Source organism: Seriola dumerili, unplaced genomic scaffold (assembly GCF_002260705.1).
Source record: "Seriola dumerili isolate Sdu_G_001 unplaced genomic scaffold, Sdu_1.0 BDQW01000138.1, whole genome shotgun sequence".
NCBI lineage: Eukaryota > Metazoa > Chordata > Actinopteri > Carangiformes > Carangidae > Seriola > Seriola dumerili.
The window spans coordinates 3,531,460-3,556,242 of NW_019174393.1; the positions used below are offsets into that span (position 1 = coordinate 3,531,460).

A 24,783-nucleotide genomic window follows, 5' to 3' on the forward strand; every position below is an offset into this window, starting at 1 on the left:
CAGCCGTTCCTCCTTCAGGTTCTTTTTAAACACTCGTGCAGGTCCAAGTGAGAATATGAAGGTTCATTTTGTTCTTTTAAAGAGGACCTGAAGGAGACTCTTCTATCAGAGAAGTAAGATAAGGGTATAAAGAACAAGACTTGGCCCAGTTACTCCCAGTCATCTTCAGGCTCTGGATCGGATTTCTTAAAATTTCGTTTTTATTTATTGGATTTTGAAAGCAACTCGTAATTGTATCGTTGTGTTTGTACTCTGGACGATAAGGACAGCTTCTAGACAGATTATCCAGACGAGGATGTGATTACACAGTCACTTTTTCCATTCACACACACACACACACACACACACACACACACACACACACACACACACACACTGCAGCTGGACAGACATTTCATTTAACTGTAAATTAAGGCATTTGTTTTAGCAGCGTTTCCTTATAAAGCAGTGAAATAAAACTGGAGCAGCGTGTTGGCGATAGCTCTCCTGACTGAACCCACGGGAACATTTGTCATAAACAGAACAGAAAATATTTATTCAAGATTCAAGCTAAAAATGTGCTGTTTGCAGGGGGTTATTGATCAGTTATTACACACAGTACGTTTTCTTATTTTCCAGGGAAGATCGTCATCGATGGGATTGACATCTGTAAACTTCCTCTGCAGACTCTGAGGTCGCGACTCTCCATCATCCTCCAGGATCCTGTGTTGTTTAGTGGATCAATAAGGTAAACAAACAAACACACACACACACACTCACACTCAAACAAAGCTTCAGAATATCCTTTTAATAACCCAAACTCTCCTTGGAGAATCATCATGTGAAGTCTAAAGATCGGGTTCCTCTTAATGTTTCTTCACTGCTCACAAATGGGAACAACTCCAGCAGATACTAATTTATTTTAAAGGCCACTTCCTAAAATGTACAGTTTTATTTTGAAATCAGTTTTACACTATAAATCCATAGTTCAGTGCCTTAGCCTATTTTTTTTTATTTTGGAAAAAAGACATTTATCAGGCAAAAAACTGCACATATGAAAGTGGCATTTTATTGTCAATCAGGATATGCCACACCTGTCAGGTGGAGGAATAATCTTGGTCATTAACACACATTTAAACACATTTGTGGACAAATTTTTAAGAGACAGAAACCCTCCGTGTGTGTGTATAGAAAAAGTCTTGGATCTTTTATTTACAAATGAAAAATGGTTCTCCAACGACACCACAGCTGGGTCTCACACTGTTGAATTGACCACACTCGTCTTTAGGAAAGATGCAGAAACAACACGGCAATTATCTCTTTGTCAGAAAGATAAAGACAAATAAAAAAAAACTAGTAGTTGCATGTCAGATAAAGTAAAATCCAAACTGCAGCAACAAGTGAAAATAAGTCACAGAGAAAAGGAGGAACATTTGTCACATGACGACACACAGTCCCAGCTGTGGGGTTAGTGGTTGAACACACAGTGGGAATCTGGCTGAGACCTAATCTGACTTTTGTCACAGACGTCATGGACTGAGGAGGTCGTCGGAGGGATGAAGGACCCTGTGTTGTCTTCTGCCTCCTCCTCCTCCTCCTCCTCCTCCTCCTCCTCCTCCTCCTCTGTCGTTCACACTCACAACCTCCATGTGTTTGTGTTACTGGACGATACAGTGACTCTGTGTTTGTTATAAAAGACAAAGAGCATGTGCTATTTGTTTGGACAGAGACGCCGCTCCAGATAATTATGTGTGTGTGAGAGTGTGAGAGTGTGAGAGCGTGCGTGTCTTGTTTATGTGAACGTAAGCCGGGGGGTGAATGGTCGACAGTAACTGTTTCACACTGTTATCTTGGATGTAGCCGTTATGTTCTGACACTGTTTGACTCGCTCTGACTCTGCCACACACACATTCAGTAATAAAACTCGGCAGATTTTTCACATTGTGATTATTCCTGCAGTTATTTCTCGAAACCTCAACGAGGGAGCCAGAGTTAGAGATGTTATAAACCGGAATAAATTAACGATAACATCATTAACCGCTCTGTGTGACAAAGAGATACATGTGCACGTGAGGAGAAAACTATACAGGGTCATTTATTCATTCTCATTTATTCGAATATTTCATCTATTTTCGCTCAATATTTTCCCAGTTCACGATGTCAGTGTCTTGTCTCTGAGATATTCAGGACACGATGTCTCAAAACTTCCTCCAGCTCAACAAAAATAAATCAAAATTGTTTAATTTGGTTTGTTTTCAAATCACTCTTGGCATCCCGTCTGCAGCGATCGACCCTGCAGCCAGAAACTGACGGCAAACAAGCGACTGGAACTATTAAATCATGTTTCCCCCTAAATCTCTTGAAATATGAGGCATTTCCTCTGAATTATTGATCAAGTAAAGGTTGTTTGTGTTTTAGTTTCTTCCCGTTTTGATTAGTGTTGCCAAGAAAATAATTTCTCAGCTGCAGCTTGTTCAAAATGTAACTGCTAGATTTATGCAGAATTAATTATATTTCGTTGATCTCATTTAAAACGCACTCAGCTGAAAATACGTTCGGTAGTTTTACTTAAATTAATCAGATGACTCGGTTGAGCATCACCAAGGCAGACAGCACATTTACATTGTGTTACAGTATATTAGCATATATATATATGATATGAGCAATTTACACACTCGCTCTGACGTTACCAACACGTTCCCTGCACTCGCTGGGGACGATCAAGAAACACTTGAATCAAATCAGGAGAGACTTCACATTCTGAGCCGACGAATACACTTTTATTGCCATGTGCAACACAATAAAGTGAGAGATGTGAGTCTTTGGTGATTAGACCCCGTCGTGATGTCGTCATGTGTGTAAAGGGGGTGGAGGAACTGGCCTTTACAGCAGCACAAATGTCACTGCACTCGGGTATAAACAGTAAAAGCTGCTGGGTTGGCGTCCATGTTTGTTTCTGTGCAAGAGGCAGAGCTCCAGTGGTTCTCTAGTGTATTTGCTCAGTCGTAAGGTTCATGCTCTGAAATCTGAAAAGTTAGTGTAAACAATCAGGGATGAATAAATTAAAAGGAGACTCAAGCTCTGATACCGCTCTGAAAATACATGAGTCACACTTCGACACTGTTAACTTTATTTCTGTGTTTGTACGGCTGGCTGAGAGCACACGCACCTGCTCAGCATCCTCTGACACCGTCATCACACTCACATAAAGCCGCTGTAAATTGTGTCGTCTTGTTGCAGGTTTAATCTCGACCCAGAGAGGACGTGCACCGACGATCGGCTCTGGGAGGCGCTAGAGATCGCCCAGCTGAAGAACATGGTGAAGGCGCTGCCTGGAGGACTAGGTACTCTAATACACGTCGTCAGCTAAAGAGGATGCATTGGTTAGCATGAAGAGTCAATTAGTAATTTAACAGTTCTGTTTAATCACATGTCTGCTGTTCATTGTGTTTGTGTGCAGATGCGGTCGTGACAGAAGGTGGCGAGAACTTCAGTGTCGGTCAGAGGCAGCTCTTCTGTTTGGCCAGAGCTTTTGTCAGAAAGAGCAGCATCCTCATCATGGATGAAGCCACAGCATCTATAGACATGGCCACGGTGTGTGTGTGTGTGTGTTATATCAGATAATTCTCAGTGATTTGACTAAAACACCACAGATGACATTATTACTTTTTAATTATCATTATCACCTTTTTAAATAATGGTAATACTCTTTTCTTTTTCTTCCCTTGCAGGAGAATATCTTACAGAAAGTCGTGATGACTGCGTTCGCAGACAGAACAGTCGTGACGATCGCAGTAAGTCCTTCACTCTCTTCTCCCGTTGATTTTTCTTTTTATTAAAAATGTAACAAAGCGGATAAAAACTCTGACTTTTATTTAGAGTAGACTAAAATCAAATCCCAGTCCTGCAGCTGTCTGAGGTTCTAGGTTTGTTCAGTGCTGATAGATGCAGATATACATGTGCATCTATCACATATCGCTCTCCTTGAGGAAGCCTTATGCATCCTTCTCCTGAATCTTTTCCTTGTATGTTTTCTTACTAACTATTTTTCCATATCTAACGCAGTTAATCTTCCAAATGCACTTTAATGTAAAGTCAGTCCTCTTGGCCACTTCTTTCACATATCTGCTTCCCTTTTTTCTGACCTTTGTGATACTATCTTGTCCCGTGTGTCTGCTCTTCCTCCCATCCACCTTCTTTTTCTTTTTCTTTGATCATTTCTCTTCCTGTCATCCACCTTTTCTACCTCTCCATCTTCCTCTTCTTCTCTCTTTGCGTGCACTTTCTTCTTTTCCATCTTCTCTTTTCTTTTACTTTTATTTTTATCCCACTTTCTTTTGTATTTTCTTTGCATTTCTTTCTGTCCTTCCCATCTCCTCTCCTCCATGATTTCTTCTACCCTTCCCCCTCGTTCTCCTCGTCCTCCTCTCTGTGCCTTCGTCCCGCCGCCAGCACCGTGTGTCCTCTATCTTGGACGCCGAGCAGGTGTTGGTCTTCTCCTCAGGGATCTTGGTGGAAAGTGACTCGGGTCCCAACCTGCTAGCACAGGAGGAGAGCCTCTTCAGTGTGCTAGTGAGGACTCACAAGTAGACCCGGACCAGCACGGACCGCTTTTGGCTCAGCTGGTCTCTTTTCCGTCTTTTCTCTTTTCTCCATTTTTCCAGCTGTTTCTGTTTTTCTTTTCTGCTTCTCCTGGCTGAGTCAGAGCTGGAGTCCGAGTCTGAGTCTGGGTCTGCTGACGCCTTACTGCCACTGACAGCCTGGTTGGTACCGAAAAAAAGATACTGCATGCTCCATTACAGATATTTCATATACATGCAGTGCAGTTGGGCCTCAGCCTGCAGTGTTGTGACATCATTTATTGTGTGTGCTTTCAGGATTAGATCAGAGCATGTCAGACTATAGGTTTGTGTTTCTGCTACATCTGAAGAACCATGAAGATTTGGCAAATTAAACAATATATAGATATATATACAGAGACAAGTATATGATGTGGTCCAGCGGCGAAGTCGTCCAGCTAGCGACAACTTTCAAAGTTCCTGTTATTGGCTTATCACAGGGATAGACCTTAATATTTAAAAAAAAACAAACAATGAAAGGAGTTTTTAAACATTTTTAATTCCGTTAAAGATCATTTTGTTTTAAGACATAATTTATATTTTTAATTTTTTCCACTGTCATGGAGGATTAAAAGAACAACAGCAGTTTTCACACGTGACAGAACAATAACAAAGAATCGTCCTGTCGTTTCTTGTGTTTACGTTTAGTTTCTCTAAAAGGTTTTGGACCCGGGGAAAGTTCCTGTGGTAGAAACACAAACTAATGTTTAAACTAGTGACATAACATATTATGATGAAGCAGAAATCGACCAGTTTTCTTTGGGTGCCATCTACAAAAAGCACAAGTGTCAACTAATTAACCAAAAGAGCTAATTGGCTGGTTTAAGGCTAAATCACTGGACCAAAACATGTTGGAAAAATAACTGTATGAATACGTGGCATGATGCGTTTCAGTAATCGTCTTTACCATTTTTCCACAACCTGACCGTCTTTGTGTTCCGTGTGTCTCCAGCACCGAGTCCACACCATCCTAACAGCTGATCTGGTCATCGTGATGAAGCGAGGGAACATTTTGGAGTACGACAAACCCGAGACTCTTCTGGAGCAGGAGGACGGGATGTTTGCTTCGTTCGTCAGAGCTGACATGTAGAGGCGCACAGATCAGCGTTCATTCAGATCAGTTGGTTGATCTACTCCTTTATTTTCTTTTTTACTTTGAGCTGGACCGACCTCTGTGACACTGAAACACTCCAGCGAAGCCGATAATACACTGTTTCTTTAACGAGAAGCTTCTCCGTGTTCTCAGTGCATCCAGAGACACCATCAGTCACCAGCTGGTGTGTTTGATACAGCTGAATTCTGCCTTTTTGAGACACACGCCATTTATTTATACAACCGATCAACTGACCATCGAGTCCATCAATTGGTTTTTCCAATTTTCACAATGACGCTGTACGAATTTAGCAAAAGCACAGATCAGCAAATGGATCAGCAACATTTAAGCAACCAGTGTTAAGAGTGTAAAGGTCAAAATAATGATAAATAATAGAAATATGAAAGATAAAAATAAATATTTCTGTTAATTTATGATGCTAATGACTAATGAAACGTACCCTGCGGGCGACAGCTGGTCACCAACATCATTAAACGTTGATATTTGGTTGAACGCAGGTTGTGACGTCACGTGACCAAAACTCAATGTCAGGACAATGTTTATTTGATGTAGAATATTTGGTTGGTTTTTAAGTAGGTTAGTAACCAAAATCCAACGTCTTCCAATCGTCTCGTGCCAGCGACATCTGGACGAATAAAATTACTGACATTCTGGTCGTGAGCGAAACCAAACGTCTGCTAAACGTCACAATGGAATCAGTCAACGCTGCGTTTTGATCTCAACCCCATTTTCATTTTCAACCAAAATTTAAAGTCCGTCCGACATTAGAGTCGTTAAGAGTCCAACGTCTTTCTGAAGTTACATTGACGTCCGGTGCCTGTTGAGAAAGTACAAGATCATATCGACAATAACAGACACGATTTGAAGGGTTGGCCGTTTTCTCACTCGCCTCTCGTGCTGCCAGGCCATGTAAAGAATTTGGGTGTTTGCATTTCGTCCAGGTTTTAAATTTTCCACCATCAGCCCAATACAATAGCCTCTATTGTACAGTAGCCTCTATTGTATTGGGCTGATGGTGATGAAATGAAATTGAAGCATGGAAAACTCCTTCCAACCTCTATCTCTGTGCTTTGATTCACAGCAGCAAAGACATTGTCTCTGCGGTTGAATTTTGTAAATGCTGTGAGCATCCAAATGAAATTCCATTTACTTCCATTGCGTTGGTAGTGGAGATACAGAAACAGATACCAGAAAACCTGGACAAATAAAACCAAAACTCTCTGCATAAACAGGTGCCGCTAAAGGTCGGTGAGAAAGTTTTATTTTTCATTTGTTCGGTTACGTCTTTTTAATGATGTTGCTCTTTAACTGTGAGGTCGCACTGTGCACATCACTTCACATACTTACAGTATTTTCAGTCTTTCTCATTGTCTACATATCACATGAAAGACTGAACCAATAATCAATACCTACAGGCAGACTAATATTTAACCATTCACTTAACATATTTATTTCTGAGCTGGTTTAAAGATTTACATCTTCAGTCGGAACCAATGGACTCGAGGTTGAGAGCTACAGACTAATACTCTGTTGGTTTTGTCTTTTTCAGGGGGATTTTGTGAACAATAAGAAGAATAATAAAGAAATAATGGGTTTGATGGTTGATTTGATTTTTACAGTGTAAATTGCTGAATTTAAAATCTCATTGTATCTGAGTTGAATAGTTTTGGATTGAGCTGAACTATCAGGTCCTGCAAGGATCTTTTTATATTGATAGAATTTTAAAAGTCTTTAATTATCTTGTGTAAAAAAAAAAAAACTAAACATTTGTTACCTTCTTTTAGATTATGCAGCACCTGTATCAGTGTATACTCTTTATCACTTGTATTATGCAATAATGAGGAACGGTGGAGTTGTTTTTTTTAAATGCTTTTTAAAAAACGATTGAATGTGTCATGTGCCAGTGTTTGTGTGCTGCATGCATCAATGCACTGTGCAATCTCTCGCTGTAAAGGATTTTAAACCTGAATATTTTAAAAGTCTGATGCTGCATTCACATGACGTCAGGAGTTTGGGGGAAAGGACAGGATGACATATCTTTGCTCCAACTTGAAGCCAAATCCGTTGTAAGGTCGATAATCCTGGCGGTTTGTGTTTCATCAGCCGAAGCCTTCCTCTTCTGAACAAGTTTGACAAAGGGATTCTTGCTTCGGTGGATTTGCTGCCGTCTTTTCCGCCTGTTTTGGATCATTTCCTGCAACCAACGAGGAGACATCAGACCTCACAAAGTGCTCCTCCAACTTGGGATTTCCACCACAAGACTGACTTTTACGTCTTTCCCCAGTTGGACGTCAGCAGCAGCAGCCGAAACTGCCACAATCAGAAAACGAAGGGAGTGTCACATCTTTGCCAACTTTGGTGGAAAGAAGGCAAAAGTTTACCAGAAACAAAAAAGAAACTTTTCATGTTTACACAGGAAAAATGGTTGATTTAAGACCAAATCTATGTTTCCTTACTGCGTAGGATTGCTGAGAAAGCACATTTCTGTTCCAAAATAAATCAGGACTAGTTGTGAAAGAATTTGAAACAAGTAAGAACTGATTATATTTTGGCAGAGGATTTCAAAAGCGGATTTGTAAAAGTTGGGATTTTGTTTCTGGTGTACTACCGCCTATATTTTCCTGACACTTGGTTTTATCAGTTGTATTTCTATGCCGACACTAGTACAAACACTGTAGGGTGTCACGGCTCGGTCCGAAGCCGGTGGACCCGCTGTCTGTCTGCGGTCATGCTTTGCTGAACATATTATCCTCTGGGACAATAGACACCAAAACACGAGCTCCCGTCACATTGAGAGATGTTGAATAATTTAATGATTTAAACGGCTGCAGGTAAAATGAAAGGTGCAGCTCATAGCAACAAATCCACCTTGTTTTTTTTTTTTGTTTTTTTTTTTAAGCCTCTTTTAGCTTCTTGTTTTGTTTTTTCCAGTCCACAAACTCTGCTGTCATCAGCCTCATGGAGCGTCGAGCAGCTGAAGAGGCAGATGTTTCTCTGAGCTCAAAGGAGAGTGAACATTGAAACACAACCCAGAATGATGCTGAAGATGTAGATGTGTCATTTGTGTAGATAAAGTCAAAAAATTACCTTTTAAAAAGCCCCTATGTTTTTGTTTTGGCTCAAGAGTCTTTGAGCTAAAATATCATTGGGAGTCAGTCGGACAGTCCATGAGCTCTTTTGCTTCTTTGAGGCAAAACATTAAAAAAATGAAGTCCTGTTTAAATAGTGACATCATGTGAAAGTCGACACGTTCGTCTGCGTTTAAATGTATAAAATATCTATGAGAAGTGAAATCAAAGGAAGACAAAATATACAAATAATGCAGCTTTAACACAACATCAATAACAGACGCTGAAGCGTGGGGTGATGCTGCAGTGCTCCATGGGACTTGTAGTTTACACGGGTTTTAAGTGAACACAGACAGTTGTCAGGACTTTTACTTCCATAACTAGCTTTTAGGATTTTAGGATTATAATTACATGACCCTCACAAACAGAAAGATAGAAGTGACTATTCCTTTATGTCTGATTCATGTTTATTTGTTATCTGGTGGAGAGCCAACAACGTGTTAGCTTAGCTTAGCATAAAGACTGGAAACAGGGCGAAAACAGCCACATGTCGTGTTTAAAACGTACGAAAATCAAAGTTATGAAAACAACAGTTGCCTTTGTTTTGTGGGAGGTTATTAGCCAGACTATTATGTAATAATATCATATTCCAGTTCATGTTTTTATAAGGATCCATCAGTGAATATATTAGTTTACAATTCTCTCTTTATTTTTGCATTAGAAACCAGTTTTTGCTTGTTCTTCTACTGAGGCAAATTTACACACAACTGCCAACATAGGTTTTTCTAGAATCACTCGTTCCGTCTCTCTGGGAGTGGTGCTATTGTCCCTTTGTATTATTGTGTATTGATTATACTTTGCTTTTTAAATGAGATTGTGAAATCACGTTGTACTGTACAGACTAAATGCCAAAAAGATTCTTTTGCCACAATTTCAACATCTTTTTCTTTTTTCTTTTTTACTGAGGCTCTCAGATGTGTCATCTCAACATGTTGCCACTTCAGTTTTGCAGCTGGGTGGTTTTTCCATTCTTACACAACTGCTTTAGTCTCACGTAGAGCTGATACGTCCATGTCTGATTTATTGATCATGAGCATGGAAGCTGTAGCCGCAGTTTGTTTTTCCTTCTTTCATTTTTGTGGCTCAAACTAAAACCTTTAACTCCCGACTCATCCTCAAACATCTGCCTCTCTGCGTCTTTCTCTTCACTGTTATTTTTTCTTGTTTTTTTTTTTTTTTATCTTTTGTCTCTGCAGTTGCTCCAAGTTCTGCTTCTCCATCTTCTCCTCTCTTAATGACAGACTGTTCTTCCTCTTCTTTGATCCTGATTCAGCCGCCATTTTTTTTCTTCTGCCCTTGGCTACGATTCATAAATCTTTTTTGTTTAGTTAGTGTGTGTGTGTGTGTGTGTGTGTGTGTGTGTGTGTGTGTGTGTGCGCGTGTGCGTGCGTGTGTGCGCGCGCGTGTGCGTGTGTGTGCGCGTGTGTGCGTCCATCAGTCAGAACCTTCAGACCGCTGCCTTGTAAATTCTTCATTTCACACCAAACCATATTTGTCTTTGAGAGGACGTCAGGGCAAATTATGAGACAATACACACACAAAGGAGAAAGGCGGAAAGACAAATTATTTTCTTTTCTACAGTTTTAAGAAACTTGATGAAAAAGCAGGACGCATGTTTCTGTGTAGAAAAGTGTTAATATTTCTGTAGCATTTATTTGAAACTGAAAGCAGCTGCGTGTTTTCTCTTAAATCTTAAGTGGAAAAAAACTAATTTCACATATTTTTAACATCTCCTGTCTCATAGTTTGAGGAAACAAACAAATGTAAAGTGTCATTTTTTAAAAAAAAAACAGCATATCAGTGGAAATGTGGGTGAATTTCCACTTTGGCGCGCACACTATCAGAGCTATGCAGACACTTTTCTCTCTTCTCTTGAATGCACATTTGACTGTTAGCAAAATGCAAATATCATTTCCACACGCGCAGGTCGAGTTGAGGTCTTTTTCTTTTTTTTTTTAATAAATCTAAAAGTATGTAAATGTACATTCTGTATGTAGTCGCCTGTGTATCCAAGGATTTCTAAACATATAGCAAAGTATTATTATGTGTGCCTCTTTTTTTTTTTTACACTTGAAATAATGATAATAAAATGGTTCTGAGTGAAGTGAAGCCTTCTCTGTCTTGACCTGCGACACACCAGCTGACACACAATATGTTGCTAAATGGCGCCACTTGGTGATTAAGTCATAAATTGCTAAATATTATTTCAATTCAGAATTAAAAAAATCCAAAAGACAGTCAAAGTCCAGTTTAGATCAAGAAATATGTAAGTTTTGAATAAATATTTCATCATATATACAAGTAAAACTATGTTATGATCAGTTTTGAAAAAAAAAGATGTGGTTTATTTTTGTATTTTATGTAATTACTCAGATGCAAAACAGAAATTTTAGCATAAACATAAAAGGTTTAGAGTCTTATCTTACCTGCAAACAGCTGATGAAAAAATGATAGAAAACATCCACCTTATTCCAGTTTTTATTGAAATGTAAGCAGCTCAGACATCAAAAGTAAATAACATCAAATGGTACAAAAGTAAACAGTAAATGTAAAAAATAAAGTTAAGGTCACTAAAAACTACAAACTACAGGTGCAACACATTCATGGGAAACAAATAACTAACATTTCGATGTACGTTTCTCATTGTATAAAATGTTCGGTTTACCTGGAGACCATTTCTGTATCTTGTCTAATTTATAAACGATTCGTCTCTTTTTGCTTTAAAACTGAGAGAAAGAAGAAGAACAGACTTATTGTCACATTCTGAGTCAATCTGACTTGTTTTCTTTGATTTCTGCAAAACAGAAATGTTCATTTTAGGCCTGAAATTAATGTTTCACCTGCTACAAAAGTTAATGTATGAATGTTGCTGCTTGTTTGCTCCTTAACCTGAGAGACAAAAGCCCAACTGAGATGAACATGTGAATGAAATTAGTAATTTCGTGTATAAAATAACAGAATTGATCATCTTAGACTCGTGATGAAAGGGTGAACCAGTGATTGAACTCAGGGGACCATATTTAAAGGTTGAGACATGATTCGTGTGTTTTAACTCGTAATATCGTGTTTTCCGACTGCCTCTGAACAGTCCCTGAAGGCAGCAGCACCCTGGTCTGACCGGGTCTGGACTCTGGAAGTTGGACTACGTCAACAGCAGAGAGGAGACCGTCCCAGTCCTCAGAGGAGCTGAGCGGAGGCGGCGCACATATGGTCACTCCGAAACATCTCCAAATGTCGACAGGAGCGGAGGAGCGCGTCATGTTGTGTCCGTGCGTAAAGACGCACTGAAGAGGGACTCTAAAAATAAAATAAAATAAAAAAACAGCTTTGACGCTTTTTCTTCAGCATCAAGATGTTGGCGCGGAAAAGCATCATCCCGGAGGAGTTCGGTCTGCCGGGGCTCGCCTCCCGCATGCCCCGCAAGCCGGTGTTCAGGGACCGCGTGAACAAGGCGCGCTTCATCGCCAAAAACGGCTCGTGCAACTTGGCGCACAAGAACATCCGCGAGCAGGGCCGATTCCTGCAGGACGTGTTCACCACGCTGGTCGACCTGAAATGGCGCTTCACGCTGGTCATCTTCACCACTACGTTCGTCAGCAGCTGGCTGCTGTTCGCCATGAGCTGGTGGCTGGTCGCGTTTGCGCACGGAGACCTGGACCCGCAGCAGCGGAACCGGACCCACTGCGTCACCGAGGTCAAGTAAGAAACACCGTCAGTGTTATAACAGTTCAAATTTAAAGCGCAGAGTAGATTGTTAAAGTGCGTTTAATGTGTTTGATGTCACTGAAACTCTTTCTCTCTCCATCCTCAAACCTCCTAACGCCCACCCTCCTCTTCCTCCTCTTCCTCCATTTTTAAACTCCATAGAGGAAGAGGAGGGAGAGAGAGAAAGACATGAATTATGATAGGAAGTTATGAAAAGTTTTGCCCTCATTATTTCAGATGAAATAAAGTGAAGGTAACAGGAGGGGAAGGGAGTGTTTTGCACCTCCCTCTTAGCCCCCACTCTTCCTCCTCCTCCTCCTCCTCTTCCTCACTCTCCTTTACATCTCACATACTTCCACTCCTCTACTGACTCCTACATGAACTCAGATACTCGCCCACTACATCTGTTTAGGAGCTTTACTTACTTTTCAGATTAAGATTTTACATTAAAAAATATGATAAACTTATAAAAATATGACATATTTTAAAAGATTTTAACAGTAGTTTCCAGCCTTTTTGGTTTGTGACCTTTGACCCCAACCTGGTAGGTAGCTGCTTCAACAACGAGAGATTTCCTCTCTTTTTCTTCACAATGGAGTCATTCAAAAACTGTCTGAGGCCCAAAGAGGTAAAACGCTCCAATATCTCACAGAAAAGAAAAATATTTGAGAAAAGTCAGAAAATTTAATCCAGGTTCGTGTTTCAGAACTTTATTGATCCTCCCAGATTTACCTTGTGACCCTTTGGAGGATCCAGATCCCTATGTTGGGAACCACTAAGTGAGAACAATGACTTGTTACAGAGTATTTTATATCGTGTCAGTGAAGCAAACCACCTTGAATATGAAAATATGACTTCAGCAACCAAACAGCTGTGCGAGCAAATATAAACAGAGCGATGCCTTAAATGGGAACAAATGTCCCGGAGAAAAATTGATTTAAGATGAATTCACTAAACAGAAAATTTTAAAGCTACAGGTTTTTTTTTTCTTTTCTAAAAATATTCCCATTACATCTGCCAAACTCTCAACGTGGGCCAAACACACAGAGTCTGTACGCGTCTGAAACTTTAAAGGACCCTGAAATAATTTGTCACATTCAACCAACTGTGACTGATTTGTTTCTAAAATCTCTCCCTCCAGGTCGTTCACCTCAGCCTTCCTGTTCTCCATCGAGGTTCAGGTGACCATCGGCTTCGGAGTGCGGATGATAACGGAGCAGTGTCCGACCGCCATCACCGTCCTCATCCTGCAGAACATAGTGGGGCTCATCATCAACGCTGTCATGCTGGGTAAGACTCACGAGCTGTGACACCGAGGGCTGCGAAGACACAACGAGTAACCGTGGAAATGTGTGTTTCTCTCTCCTCAGGCTGTATCTTCATGAAGACGGCCCAGTCGAACCGTCGAGCGGAGACGCTGATCTTCAGCCGTCACGCCGTGATCGCCGTCAGAAACAACCGCCTGTGCTTCATGATTCGCATCGGGGATCTGAGGAAGAGCATGATCATAGGAGCCACCGTCAGGTTACAGGTGTTGCTCTACTTCATTCTCACCCAAGTCTGATTCTCAGGCTCAGGAAGTCTCATCTCACCTCAGGTCGGTGGGTCGTTCTGAGCCTCGGTGATGCAGCATATAACCACTGTTATTACTCTTTTTCTTACTTCCTAATTATAATAATCATGCTCTATGTTTTGAAACTACAGTTCCTGTAATTCTAAAAGTAGCTGAATTAGCTATTAGCACTTCCTGTTTGCAGTGAACTCATGAATGTACAGACAGTTATCACTGGATTACTGTGAGACTCAAAAGAATTTTTGAGATGTGACGATTCTCAGACAAGTTCTGACGTGTCTATTGTCTATGATTTACAAGTGGATTTATGGACGTTCCCTCACAGTGGATATCAGAGATAATTATATCCTGGGGGAGAGCGGGTCGTGCTGAATATAAAAATGTGTGTTTCATGTCTGTGTGTTCAGATTTGACTGAGTTATGACTCTATGACTGAGAATGACCTTAATCACCTTCATGAGCTGACTGTGTTGACAAATGTGTTAAATTAGCAGGTGGAGCTACAATAATTGACTTCCAGTTGTTTTTAGAACACCTGAAAACACCTGTCCCCCTCCCCCTCTGTTTTAACCACCTGACACACTTTTATTTTAACATCAGTTGTTGTTTTTATTTTAGTTTCATGTAGGAAATTCTTGTCAGAGTTGGAAAAAAATGGGGAAGTTATTGCAGTTGCTCCCTTCTCGTCCTGTAGTTATTATTGTTCATCACATGGTGAATGGTTATTGCTCCTCAGGTGGTGAGGAAGACGACCACACCAGAGGGGGAGGTGATCCCCATCCATCAGATCGACGTCCAGACGGAGAGCGCCGTGGCCAGCAACAACCTGTTCCTCCTCGCCCCGCTCATCATCTGCCACGTCATCGACAAAAACAGGTACAAAAACACAACACCTGCTCTGGTGTGGATGCAGTCACACGTTCTCTCTGCTGCCGTTTCCTCAGATTTTTCTTTTCTTGGGAAATTCTGAAAAGTTTTTGCTTTTAAAACTTATCCAAAAGAGACAATATGAGAAAGGAAAATCATTCTTGGTTGAGCTGCTTTCATTTGTGTAACTCACTGGCTCCATCTGCTGGACGGAAACAAACTTACAGGACCAAAGAGCGGCAGTAAATATCTACTCAAACAACAAAAACCCTGCCATACTGGCTTTTTGTTTCTTTCTGTTTTTGTTTGTATTTTACTTTGACATTTTCCCGGCATGAATACACCTCAGTTCTCTGGTTAGATATCAAGATATCACTTGAAAAAATTCAGTATAAAACCAAAATTCAGTATAAAACCAAAAAGGAAGCAAATGAAAAATACAATTTTAAAAGAGGGAAAATAAAAACTTTTTTGATCTTAATTAATTAATTTATTTTTAAATATTTTTTTTATTAATGATTGAGGATTTCTGCCGAGTAAGGAGGTGCACATCCATGGAGAGATGTGAAGGTATAACGAGACGTAGAGGTAGCAGCAGCTGAGAGAGATTCAAACACACACACACACACACACACACACACACACACACACACACACACACACACACACACACACACACACACACACACACACACACACAGGTTGAGTATGTGACGTGTGTGTTGTCTCTGCCCCTCAGCCCGCTGTACGACCTGTCAGCCATGGAGCTTCAGTGCAGCGACCTGGAGGTGATCGTCATCTTGGAGGGAGTGGTGGAGACGACGGGGATCACCACGCAGGCCCGGACCTCCTACGTCTCTGAGGAGATCCAGTGGGGTCACCGCTTCGTTCCCATAGTAACGGAGGAGGAGGGCGTGTACTCTGTGGACTACTCCAAGTTTGGCAACACAGTCAAGGTAAAAAAAAAAAAAGTTAAACGCAACGGATTCAAACAAAGTCTCACAGATGTTGTTGCGCTTCTTAACACCTAACCTTTGGCTCTTTAAGGTGACGACGCCGCTGTGCAGCGCCAGAGAGCTGGACGAGAAGCCGTCCATCTTAATTCAAACTCTCCAGAAGAGCGAACTGTCGCACCAGAACTCTCTGAGGAAGCGTAACTCCATGAGACGCAACAACTCCATGCGTAAAGGCGCAGGGAGCAGCGGGAGCCTGCGCCGGAACAACTCGGGGATCGCCTCGCCCAAAGTCCAGTTCTTCACCCCTGGCGACGGAGGCCAGACCCTGAACGCTGTCACCTGACATGAGGCCTGGCTCCTGCTGGCCGCCCTGCTCCTCCTGGTGGGAAGGAGGATCGTGGGTGTGGCTGTGTCTCCTGCGCTGATGGGACTCGTTCTGTTTCTGTTCCCTGCCTTATCTAGACTTGTCTCGCAACACATTTACTGCTAATGTTACTCTCCAAGGCTTTACGATCTCTACAACACACATCATTTTATTTCCTTAGACCCCTCAGTCTGGATATAGAGATATCTGCAGAGATAATTCGCTGCCGAAGATAAAGACTGACATTAAATTGAATCACCAATTAGATAAAAATTAATCAAACATTCACTGGTCCTAGCTTCTAGAATCTGAGGATTTGATGCTTCTCTTCTCCTGTGACTGTTGAAACTGTGATGGTCATTTTTCACTCTCTCACTAAACAGTTTTAAGTGCAACACGAACACACACCTGTAACATGAGACGCACATCAAACCACCGACACCCACCGTTTCCTATGTTTCCCGGAACTGATGCACGTTAACTCCATCACTACATGACGGCCTGCCTGCTGCAGGTGCATGATGAGATATCACATGACACAGATGCGCTTAGCTGAATAATTAGTGACACATTTGAGCGATTAATCAATGTAGACAGAAAAAGCGATCTGAAGATGTTGCCTCGGGCTGTGGGACCTTGTGATGGATATTTTTCACATTAATTATTAATTTTTTTTTGTTTTTTAAATAATCAAAAGATAAATAGATAATACAAATATTTTTATTAAACTTTTTTTGTAAAGCAGAAATAAAAAAACAACAACAAAAAAACACAATAAACCAACACAAAATACAGACGAAACAACCGAGATGAAAAACAACAATCAAATCCAGGGACAGCTGTTCTTACATCTGGAAAGCTGTAACTCCACTGCATTTTTCCAGACTGGTTCTATCAGTCCAGCCTTTATCCTTTGAGATTTAGTGGCTCCCAGGTATTAAAGATTGGCTCGAGGGTTCAACCTTTAAGGCTGTGGAGAAAGCTCCAGTGCTTGTTTCATTATCCAGCCACTGATTTAGAGTAGGACCTCTATCATTGATCCACGTGACTGGGATGCACTTCAGAGCAGAGTGCTGCAAAATACAGAAAAGGTCTGTTACACAAATCAGCAAGTGACTCATTATACAACAATTTTCCTGAGGTTAAAACAGCCAAAGGCAGATGATGCAAGTGTTTCACCGACGGTTTTCATCACATTTACAAAACTATTCATTATTAAAGCAATAAATACAAACACTATTCTGTTCAACATACATTTGTACATTTGTAATTTTCACTCGTTTGTGACTTGTGTTGTTTGAGAATAAACTCACTCACTTCATCTGAATGTTTCTGTATATGAACTGTCTGTATATGAATGATCCCAGTAAAGAAATACATTCATTTAGTAGATAATATATGGAGGTGGCTTTGTCTCAATATTATTTGTGTGAACAGATCCTGTGCTGTGAATATAAAACACTTTCCACAAATACAGAAAATAAATTTGTAAACTCATAAAAAATATCTTGCAAACATAAAACGGATATGCAAATGTACAAATTCCACGAATAAAAACATATCTGTGCATACATCAATTCATTTACAAATAATTTATTTACAATTTACAAGTAAATTAAAAGTATTTGTGAATATCTACCTAACGTTTACAACTTTCAAACAGACATTTGTGATTAATTTTCTGTGAGTAAATGTCAGTTCTACGCTTGTGGTTTTTGCATTTTACACACACAGTTTTGAGACTTGTATCGCTCGGGCCACTTCCGGGAAAACAAGTGATCGCAATTTCCGCTTTTCAAAGTAAGAGCACGCAAATAGACTGATGGTTGATTACAATAATGGGTATGAAATGTGGTGTATTTCACATTGCAGGTGTGTCCCACTGTGTGACTGTTGGTGCAAAGACTGTGGAGGAGTGGAGGGAAGAGATGAAGAGAAGACGGTGGGGACAACTTTTTCTATCTTCATTTATAACTTTTAATTGACATTATTCATTATTATATTTCATTTGTTGCATTTGGAGTGGATAAATCTTATTTAGTAACAAGTAGAAATTGTAGTAGAAATAGTTTTACACTGGTTTTACAGTTTAACGTTAGCACACATGCTAACTTCAACTACGATAACATTACAAGTTACTCCTCACATATATGATATTTGCCAAATGTGGTTGTATGTAATTAGCCTATAAGACTAATTTAACATTTGTGAAAGCTAACCGTGTTAGCAACATCTTAGCACGGCTCAGCCAGGAGCCTGTTGTTGTCACGTTGCCGATGCAGGTGGGCGTACTTAGCGTCCTCGAGGACACAGGTCAGACCCCCCCCACCCCCACCCCCAGCTCCACCCTCTCATCCAAATATGGTTTCTTCTGGCTCCAAAAAAACCAAGATGGCGACGCACGGAGCACAGCACTAATTTGTCAACATAAGTGAAAACACCTGTGGACTATAGGTGTGCTGGGTCTTTGAGATTTCACACACAAATTATATGGTACCTTCATAAAATCATCATCATGCATTACTGTTGGTTAAATTAATAAACATTATAAATAGCTAGAATTTGCTACATCTCAACCAGCTTCACTCAAATGCTACTTATACTTAAATGTGTCATCTGTTTTTCTTTTGTTAGCACACAGGTAACTGGAAGAAGAAGACGAGGTGAGCTACAGGTCGCATGTGCTGTGATTGGTGAGTACTAATTAGGGATTTTCTTTTTCTTTTTTTTATTTGTATTGTTTTTCTACATATTAAGATAAATTCTTTCAACAAAGTGTTAAAAATATTGAGTTTTTGGGTTTTTGTTGTGTATTTTGTACCTTTGTGAAACCAAATATGCACCAAAAAAGCAGACACATTAATACCAAAAACAGGATTCGGCGTGGACAGTTAATGTTCTCAGTTAAGCAGGTGACTGACAATTTACACTTTCAATCCCAACTGAGAGAAACACTGTGGGACACAGTAATGCACAACATTGACCACACGAGGTCACTGTGCACTCACGGCTGCCTGCTGAAATATATACGTATATATATATATATATACTTCTTTCTAGGAACTACACACACTTCTCTTGTCTAAGAAAAGACTTAACTCCGTGACTCAGACTGAATCAGTGGCGTTGACTTTAAACATGCAGGAGTTTTAATCTATCGCTTTTTGTTAATTTTGTGCCATGTTAAACAGCAGAGGGTGAAGCTATTTATAGCCCTCGTCATTTGTTTCTTTTCTTTGCTGATGGACACAGTTGTCCCTTGCAACCGGCCACCGAGGGCGCCTTGATTATACTGGAACCACCTGCTGTCCTCATGTTGTGCACAGGCGTGTTTTAGTAGAGCTCAGTCCACTCTTGGATGAGACAGACATGGGACATTCTCACAGGCTTTAAGACTTGTTTTGTGGCCTCCTAAGGCCACAATTACCCTCACTCAGTCTGAGCCCCAGAAGATTTATAATAAGACTGAAATATACCCGCCCTGGAGACGACGTGTTACAGCACAATAACGTACAAATGTTGTCCCTAAGGAGGTGCATGTAGCAGTTTAACTGGCTCTTTTCTGATGCCACAGCGCACCTGTCAGTCTCTGTCAGTTACCTCATCCTCTGAACACCGCATTTGTCCTTTCCCACCTATAACTCAAAACGTGGGAACATAAAATCTTGACACCAGTATTTAAATGTTACCCCGTGGGAGCAATTAAGCTTTAATCCACTCAGAGCTGAAAACAGAAAGCCTCCAATAGCAAGAATGTTTTCATTACATTCCAAAGTGGAGACGAGGCCTGGACAGTAAAGCTCGTCTTGCACGTCATTGTTCTTACTGAAGCTCTTTCGTGGCGCCTATCTATCTTTAAGTGCTGCTCGTCTTTACAGGAAAAAAGTGTTGGTGCTCTGACTGACTACAGAGATGATAGATAGATAGATAGATAGATAGATAGATAGATAGATAGATAGATAGATAGATAATCTGTTCAGACAATCAAATTTACACGTAGTTACTCTTGTAACTCAAAAATATCATTAGTTTGTTGGTTCTAATACCTCGAATGTCCTGGGCACATGAGATTCATGGTGTCGGCTCAACTCGGAAAATGTGACAGCTGTAACTTCCCACCATTAAAATCCTCGCTGGCTCTGACGTACTTAAGAGATCGCAATTTGCTTTGTTAATGGAAGTTCTTAAACACCACATGCTTTTCAACCGTGGCTTTTAAACTATCATGATGGATTAGCAAGTTCCCCCAAATTGCAGACACATTTGGATGATTCATAGTCTGGCATGGAAGTCAAGGGAATAATCCACAATTCAGGAAGGAGTTGTGGTACCTTTTTTTTTTTTTTTTCTCTCTCTCTATTTATCCTCCATATTCCTGCCTCCACATTTCTGTGTCTTGTCGGTGCAGGCGGCTCGGTGGGCCTGTGAAAGTATGGATGTTATTTGTTGTGGATGATACTGTGTGTTGCTTTTGTGGGACTGGAAAGCACAAGTGTGTGTGTGCATCTGTTGTGAATCTGAAATAGTCTCTCATCTTGTCCTTACAAAGGAATGAGGAGCACTGCAGGGTCAGAGTAGACAGCGTCGGGGGGGGGTCTTTAGGGGGATAAGTGGGGGGGAGTGTGTATGTGACTGACAAGACTTGGTGAAGGAGAAAATAGACTATTCCATCTGTCTCAAAATCCGCCCTGCTGCTGACCCACACTCTGGAGACTTTGGTCAGCCTATGATCACATGATGAAGGCAAACCCTTAAAAACCCCCCGAGCTACACGCCCGAGACCTCAGTCATCTCTGTTGTCTGAGACACCAGCTGGTCTCGGTGTGTTCATCCCGCTCTCTCTCTTCCCTGGATAGCCTCCGAGGTACCATCATGTCAGACACTGAGGAAATTGTGGAGGAATATGAGCAGGAGGAGGCAGAGGAAGAGGAGGTTGAAGAAGTTGAAGAAGAAGAAGAAGAGGAGGAGGAAGAAGAAGAGGAGCAGAGGGACACTGAAGCAGAGAAGAAAGAAGAGCATGCTGATGAGAACGAGCATGAAGAAGAGTCCAAACGGCGACGACTTATGTTCCAAAATATCGCTCCTCCGAAGCTCCCTGATGGTGAGAAGGTGGACTTTGATGACCTCCACCGCAAGAGAGTAGAAAAGGATTTCAACGACCTCCAGACGCTGATCGAGCTGCACTTCTCCAACCGTCAGAAGGAGGAGGAGGAGCTGGTCTCGCTGCGCAACCGCATCGAACGCCGCCGCTCTGACAGAGCCGAACAGCAACGTGTCCGCACAGAGCAGGAGCGTGAGCGCCAAGCGCGGCTGGCCGAGGAGAGGGCGAGGCGAGAGGAGGAGGCGGCCAAGCTGCGCGCCGAGGAGGAAGCCAAGAAGAAGAAGATATTCACCAACAAGTCGTTCGGTGGCTACCTGCAGAAGGTGGACCAGAAGAAGGGCAAGAAGCTGACGGCACGAGAGGAGAAGAAGAAGGCCTTGATGGAGCGCAGGAAGCCGCTCAACATCGACCACCTGAGCCAGGAGAAGCTGGCAGAGAAGGCGCAGGACCTGTGGCAGTGGCTCCACCAGCTGCACGCCGAGAAGTTTGAGCTGGCCGAAAAGCTCAAGAGGCAGAAGTACGACATCTACGTGCTGCGAAACCGAGTCAACGACCACCAGAGGGGCTCCAAGGCATCTAAGACGTCCCGCGGCGCCAAGGGCAAGTCTGGCTCCTGGAAGTGAGGGGCAGAGTCCACGGCAACCGGACTGCCGATTTTGTTTCTGGACTATTTGGCTCCTATTTACAACTTGTATCATAAAAGCTATCCCAGGGATTGGGTGTAGATGGAGGGGAACCTCCTTTTTCAGGAGCCTGGGGGACTCAAGTGAATGAAATGAAGCCACAACATCTTGAATGACATCTGTGATTCTTCTATTGAGACAAAATGATTTACTTTATTCACCATTTCAGTTTATTACATTTGAATGTGTGGTGGTTTCCTGCTCCACCAGAGTATCCTCTGTGTTTTATTTTGCTCTTGCATACTAACAATATGTTCACCAGTGTAACTGTTCATGATTAGTTTAATGTGCCCACGTTTCAAATAAGATGTCAAAATTGCATTTGTTTCCAATAAATCAAGACTCATTTTACTTTCAGGTATCATTGTTTTCATACTTGTGCAATTATCTGCTGTATTTCAGTGTATCTCAGTTTACTGTGACTCTAAATCCTCTTGATCTGATTGTGATTTCAAACCTCTTGAAACATGCTCGCTGTGTTTTTGACAGAGGTAGCTCTGTAACAAGGCAAAACTGTTTTGTTAATACTTAACTGAACTGATGATGAGGCTAAGAGCAGCATGGGAGGGGTCTAACAGGTGTGGCACAGCTGACTTCTTACACAGCTAATTTAGTCTCTATGTTGAACCCAGAGTGGAAGAAGCTTCACATGGGGGTCGTTTGATGTCCTGAAGGCATCGTATTAGAATTTAAAAGGCCCAGTTCCTCAGATTTTAATGTTCTGCAACTTCCAATTAAATTAAATTAACTTATTTAATTTAAAACAATTATCAGATAGGAAAATTATGATGATAGACCATAAACTCAGCATCAGTTAGATAAACACTGTTACGTGACATATGAACTAGATGTGTATGTGTTAAAGGCTGTACAGTATATATTGAAATATCTGCACAAAGATTTAGTGCATAACAATAATAAAAGAAAATCCTATTTCAGTTTCTAATCACGCTCTGATTTCACTGATCAGATCAGAACTCTGTAGTAATTGATAGGCCACAAGAAAAGCTAGTTCACCCAGTTTACAAGGACTTTATTTATTTAATTAATATTAACATTAAAAAGTTCCTATGATTTATGATCATAATATATTGGCAGTATTTTCCACAGCTCTCACTATTTCCTCTTTAAGTTTTTTTATTTTTACTTCCATGTTATTAAATCGGTTTTGAATCTAACTTGATTTATCAACACAACTGCCCATATTTTTTTTTTAATTAAAATGATCTTAATCTTTTACCTTTTTTTTAGTTTTAAAAACAACATTCAAACTTAATTGAATTCAGGATTTTACTTGCGAGGTGAAACCCTATGATAAATGATTAGAATATATTTCTCCTGTTGGAGAGTCGGTTCATCTATAACCATGTTTCCAGTCACTCTTTACTCTCAACGGATAAATAAAAGCGCATACACCATAAAATAATAAAATCGAAAAAACCTGATTTATATGCGGATGTGATCAATCAAATGCTTAAAACCACACTGCAGTGACTTTAATAGTGAATTGCCATATGTGACGTGATTTCCATCCTTTTCAGTTTGTGTCCACTGAAAATCCTCCTCTGGTTCAGCTGAATGTCAAAGTATAGAGCAGTGACATGTTATTTCCTCTAGGTGGCACTGGGACACCAGTTTGTAACATACACATCTGGAAACAGTGCATTACACAGCTAAATGTTTGTGTATGTGTACATAATACATATTATTTTTTATTAGTAAAATTATACAGTTAACATGAATTCAAGTGTCTATGAGCCAGTCATGTGGTTGTATTCAGTTTTAAACTAAAGTGGAAAAGCCCTTTATATCCACAAAGTAAAACTCTATTCTAACTGAATAGAAGCCAAAGATTATAGGTACAGACTCCTTGTCCTTGTTGGTGCATACCAATTACCTCTTTAAGTACGCTGAGACAGACCTTTTTCAGTGCGCAGCAGAGACATCCGCCTCTTTACCAACAATGAACTGCAGTGAAACGTAAGTCAGACCAAAGTACGAGCAAATTTCTCTCCCCTGCGGTTTTTGATTGTCAGTCAAGCTCGGAGTGTCGATACCTTACCGCTGTTTTGCTCTCATGGCCGTGACAAAGCATTAAAACCTCCAGACACGATAGTATGTCAACAGGTTACCATAGAGACAGGGAGAGGCTGTCTATGCAATCAGGGGTCTCTATACCCCCCCCCCCCCCCCCCTCCTCCAGCCTCAACACGCCCACTCGCACAAACACCCCGCCACCTCAGCTTCAAGGTGTGTGGTGGTCTGTATTGATGAGGTCGTGAAAAATGCCTGACTTGGCAGCATTGAGACGTACCAGTGCATCAATTGACTACCCATGTTGCACCGGGGGAACAAAGTGTTCCCACAACTCTGCTGCTGAAGTTGAATTTGATAACAAGTTGTTCTTTCAGTTTATATACATCTGCTCCTGCTGTGTTGTGTTGATGGATCCCATTTAGGTTTGAAAGAAAGTGTGCACTTTACTCTGATTCACATGCAGTTGAAACGTGGCTGCTCACATCAACATGAGTGTGTGTGTGTGTGTGTGTGTGTGTGTGTGTGTGTGTGCACCAGGAACAGCAGCTACAGGGTCTTCAGGGGGGTGTTGCCTGCTCATTAATACCCAGCAGAGACTAGAGAATAATGTAATCACTGCATGATTGACAGTTCCTGCGCCAGACTCTGAACTCTGAC

The 24,783-nt window shown here is 41.1% G+C and overlaps 3 protein-coding genes across 10 annotated transcripts in view; all 3 read left to right on the plus strand.

The window, feature by feature from the left end:
* LOC111224506 (ATP-binding cassette sub-family C member 9-like) overlaps nt 1-7,596 on the plus strand; it is a 48,014-nt gene extending 40,418 nt beyond the window's left edge. For 2 of the 3 annotated variants that reach the window (XM_022749011.1, XM_022749012.1), the window contains exons 36-40: nt 619-727; nt 3,220-3,323; nt 3,440-3,573; nt 3,711-3,773; nt 5,551-7,596. In XM_022749011.1, coding sequence (XP_022604732.1) covers nt 619-727; nt 3,220-3,323; nt 3,440-3,573; nt 3,711-3,773; nt 5,551-5,688 — 548 coding nt within the window. In that variant the 3' untranslated portion in view covers nt 5,689-7,596. Of the gene's footprint in view, nt 1-618; nt 728-3,219; nt 3,324-3,439; nt 3,574-3,710; nt 3,774-4,431; nt 4,743-5,550 lie in introns of all 3 variants that reach the window. The other variant, XR_002665227.1, reaches the window with a different exon arrangement.
* A 4,422-nt stretch (nt 7,597-12,018) lies between these two features.
* On the plus strand, nt 12,019-17,017 carry kcnj8 (potassium voltage-gated channel subfamily J member 8). Of its 2 annotated transcripts, none has more exons than XM_022749662.1 (6): nt 12,019-12,539; nt 13,687-13,835; nt 13,916-14,076; nt 14,855-14,994; nt 15,725-15,941; nt 16,033-17,017. In XM_022749662.1, exons 1-6 carry the CDS (start codon nt 12,193-12,195, stop codon nt 16,282-16,284), a joined length of 1,266 nt encoding a protein of 421 aa, XP_022605383.1. In that variant the 5' UTR covers nt 12,019-12,192; the 3' UTR covers nt 16,285-17,017. The 2 variants fall into 2 exon arrangements, with proteins under 2 accessions (XP_022605383.1, XP_022605384.1); XM_022749663.1 differs by having other exon boundaries at nt 12,294-12,539; nt 13,916-14,069.
* A 4,160-nt stretch (nt 17,018-21,177) lies between these two features.
* LOC111224805 (troponin T, cardiac muscle isoforms-like) lies at nt 21,178-22,284 on the plus strand. Of its 5 annotated transcripts, none has more exons than XM_022749463.1 (2): nt 21,178-21,425; nt 21,543-22,284. In XM_022749463.1, exons 1-2 carry the CDS (start codon nt 21,178-21,180, stop codon nt 22,027-22,029), a joined length of 735 nt encoding a protein of 244 aa, XP_022605184.1. In that variant the 3' UTR covers nt 22,030-22,284. The 5 variants fall into 5 exon arrangements, with proteins under 5 accessions (XP_022605184.1, XP_022605182.1, XP_022605181.1 ...); XM_022749461.1 differs by having other exon boundaries at nt 21,178-21,246; nt 21,352-22,284; XM_022749460.1 differs by having other exon boundaries at nt 21,178-21,237; nt 21,322-22,284.
* The last annotated feature ends 2,499 nt before the right edge of the window (nt 22,285-24,783 follow it).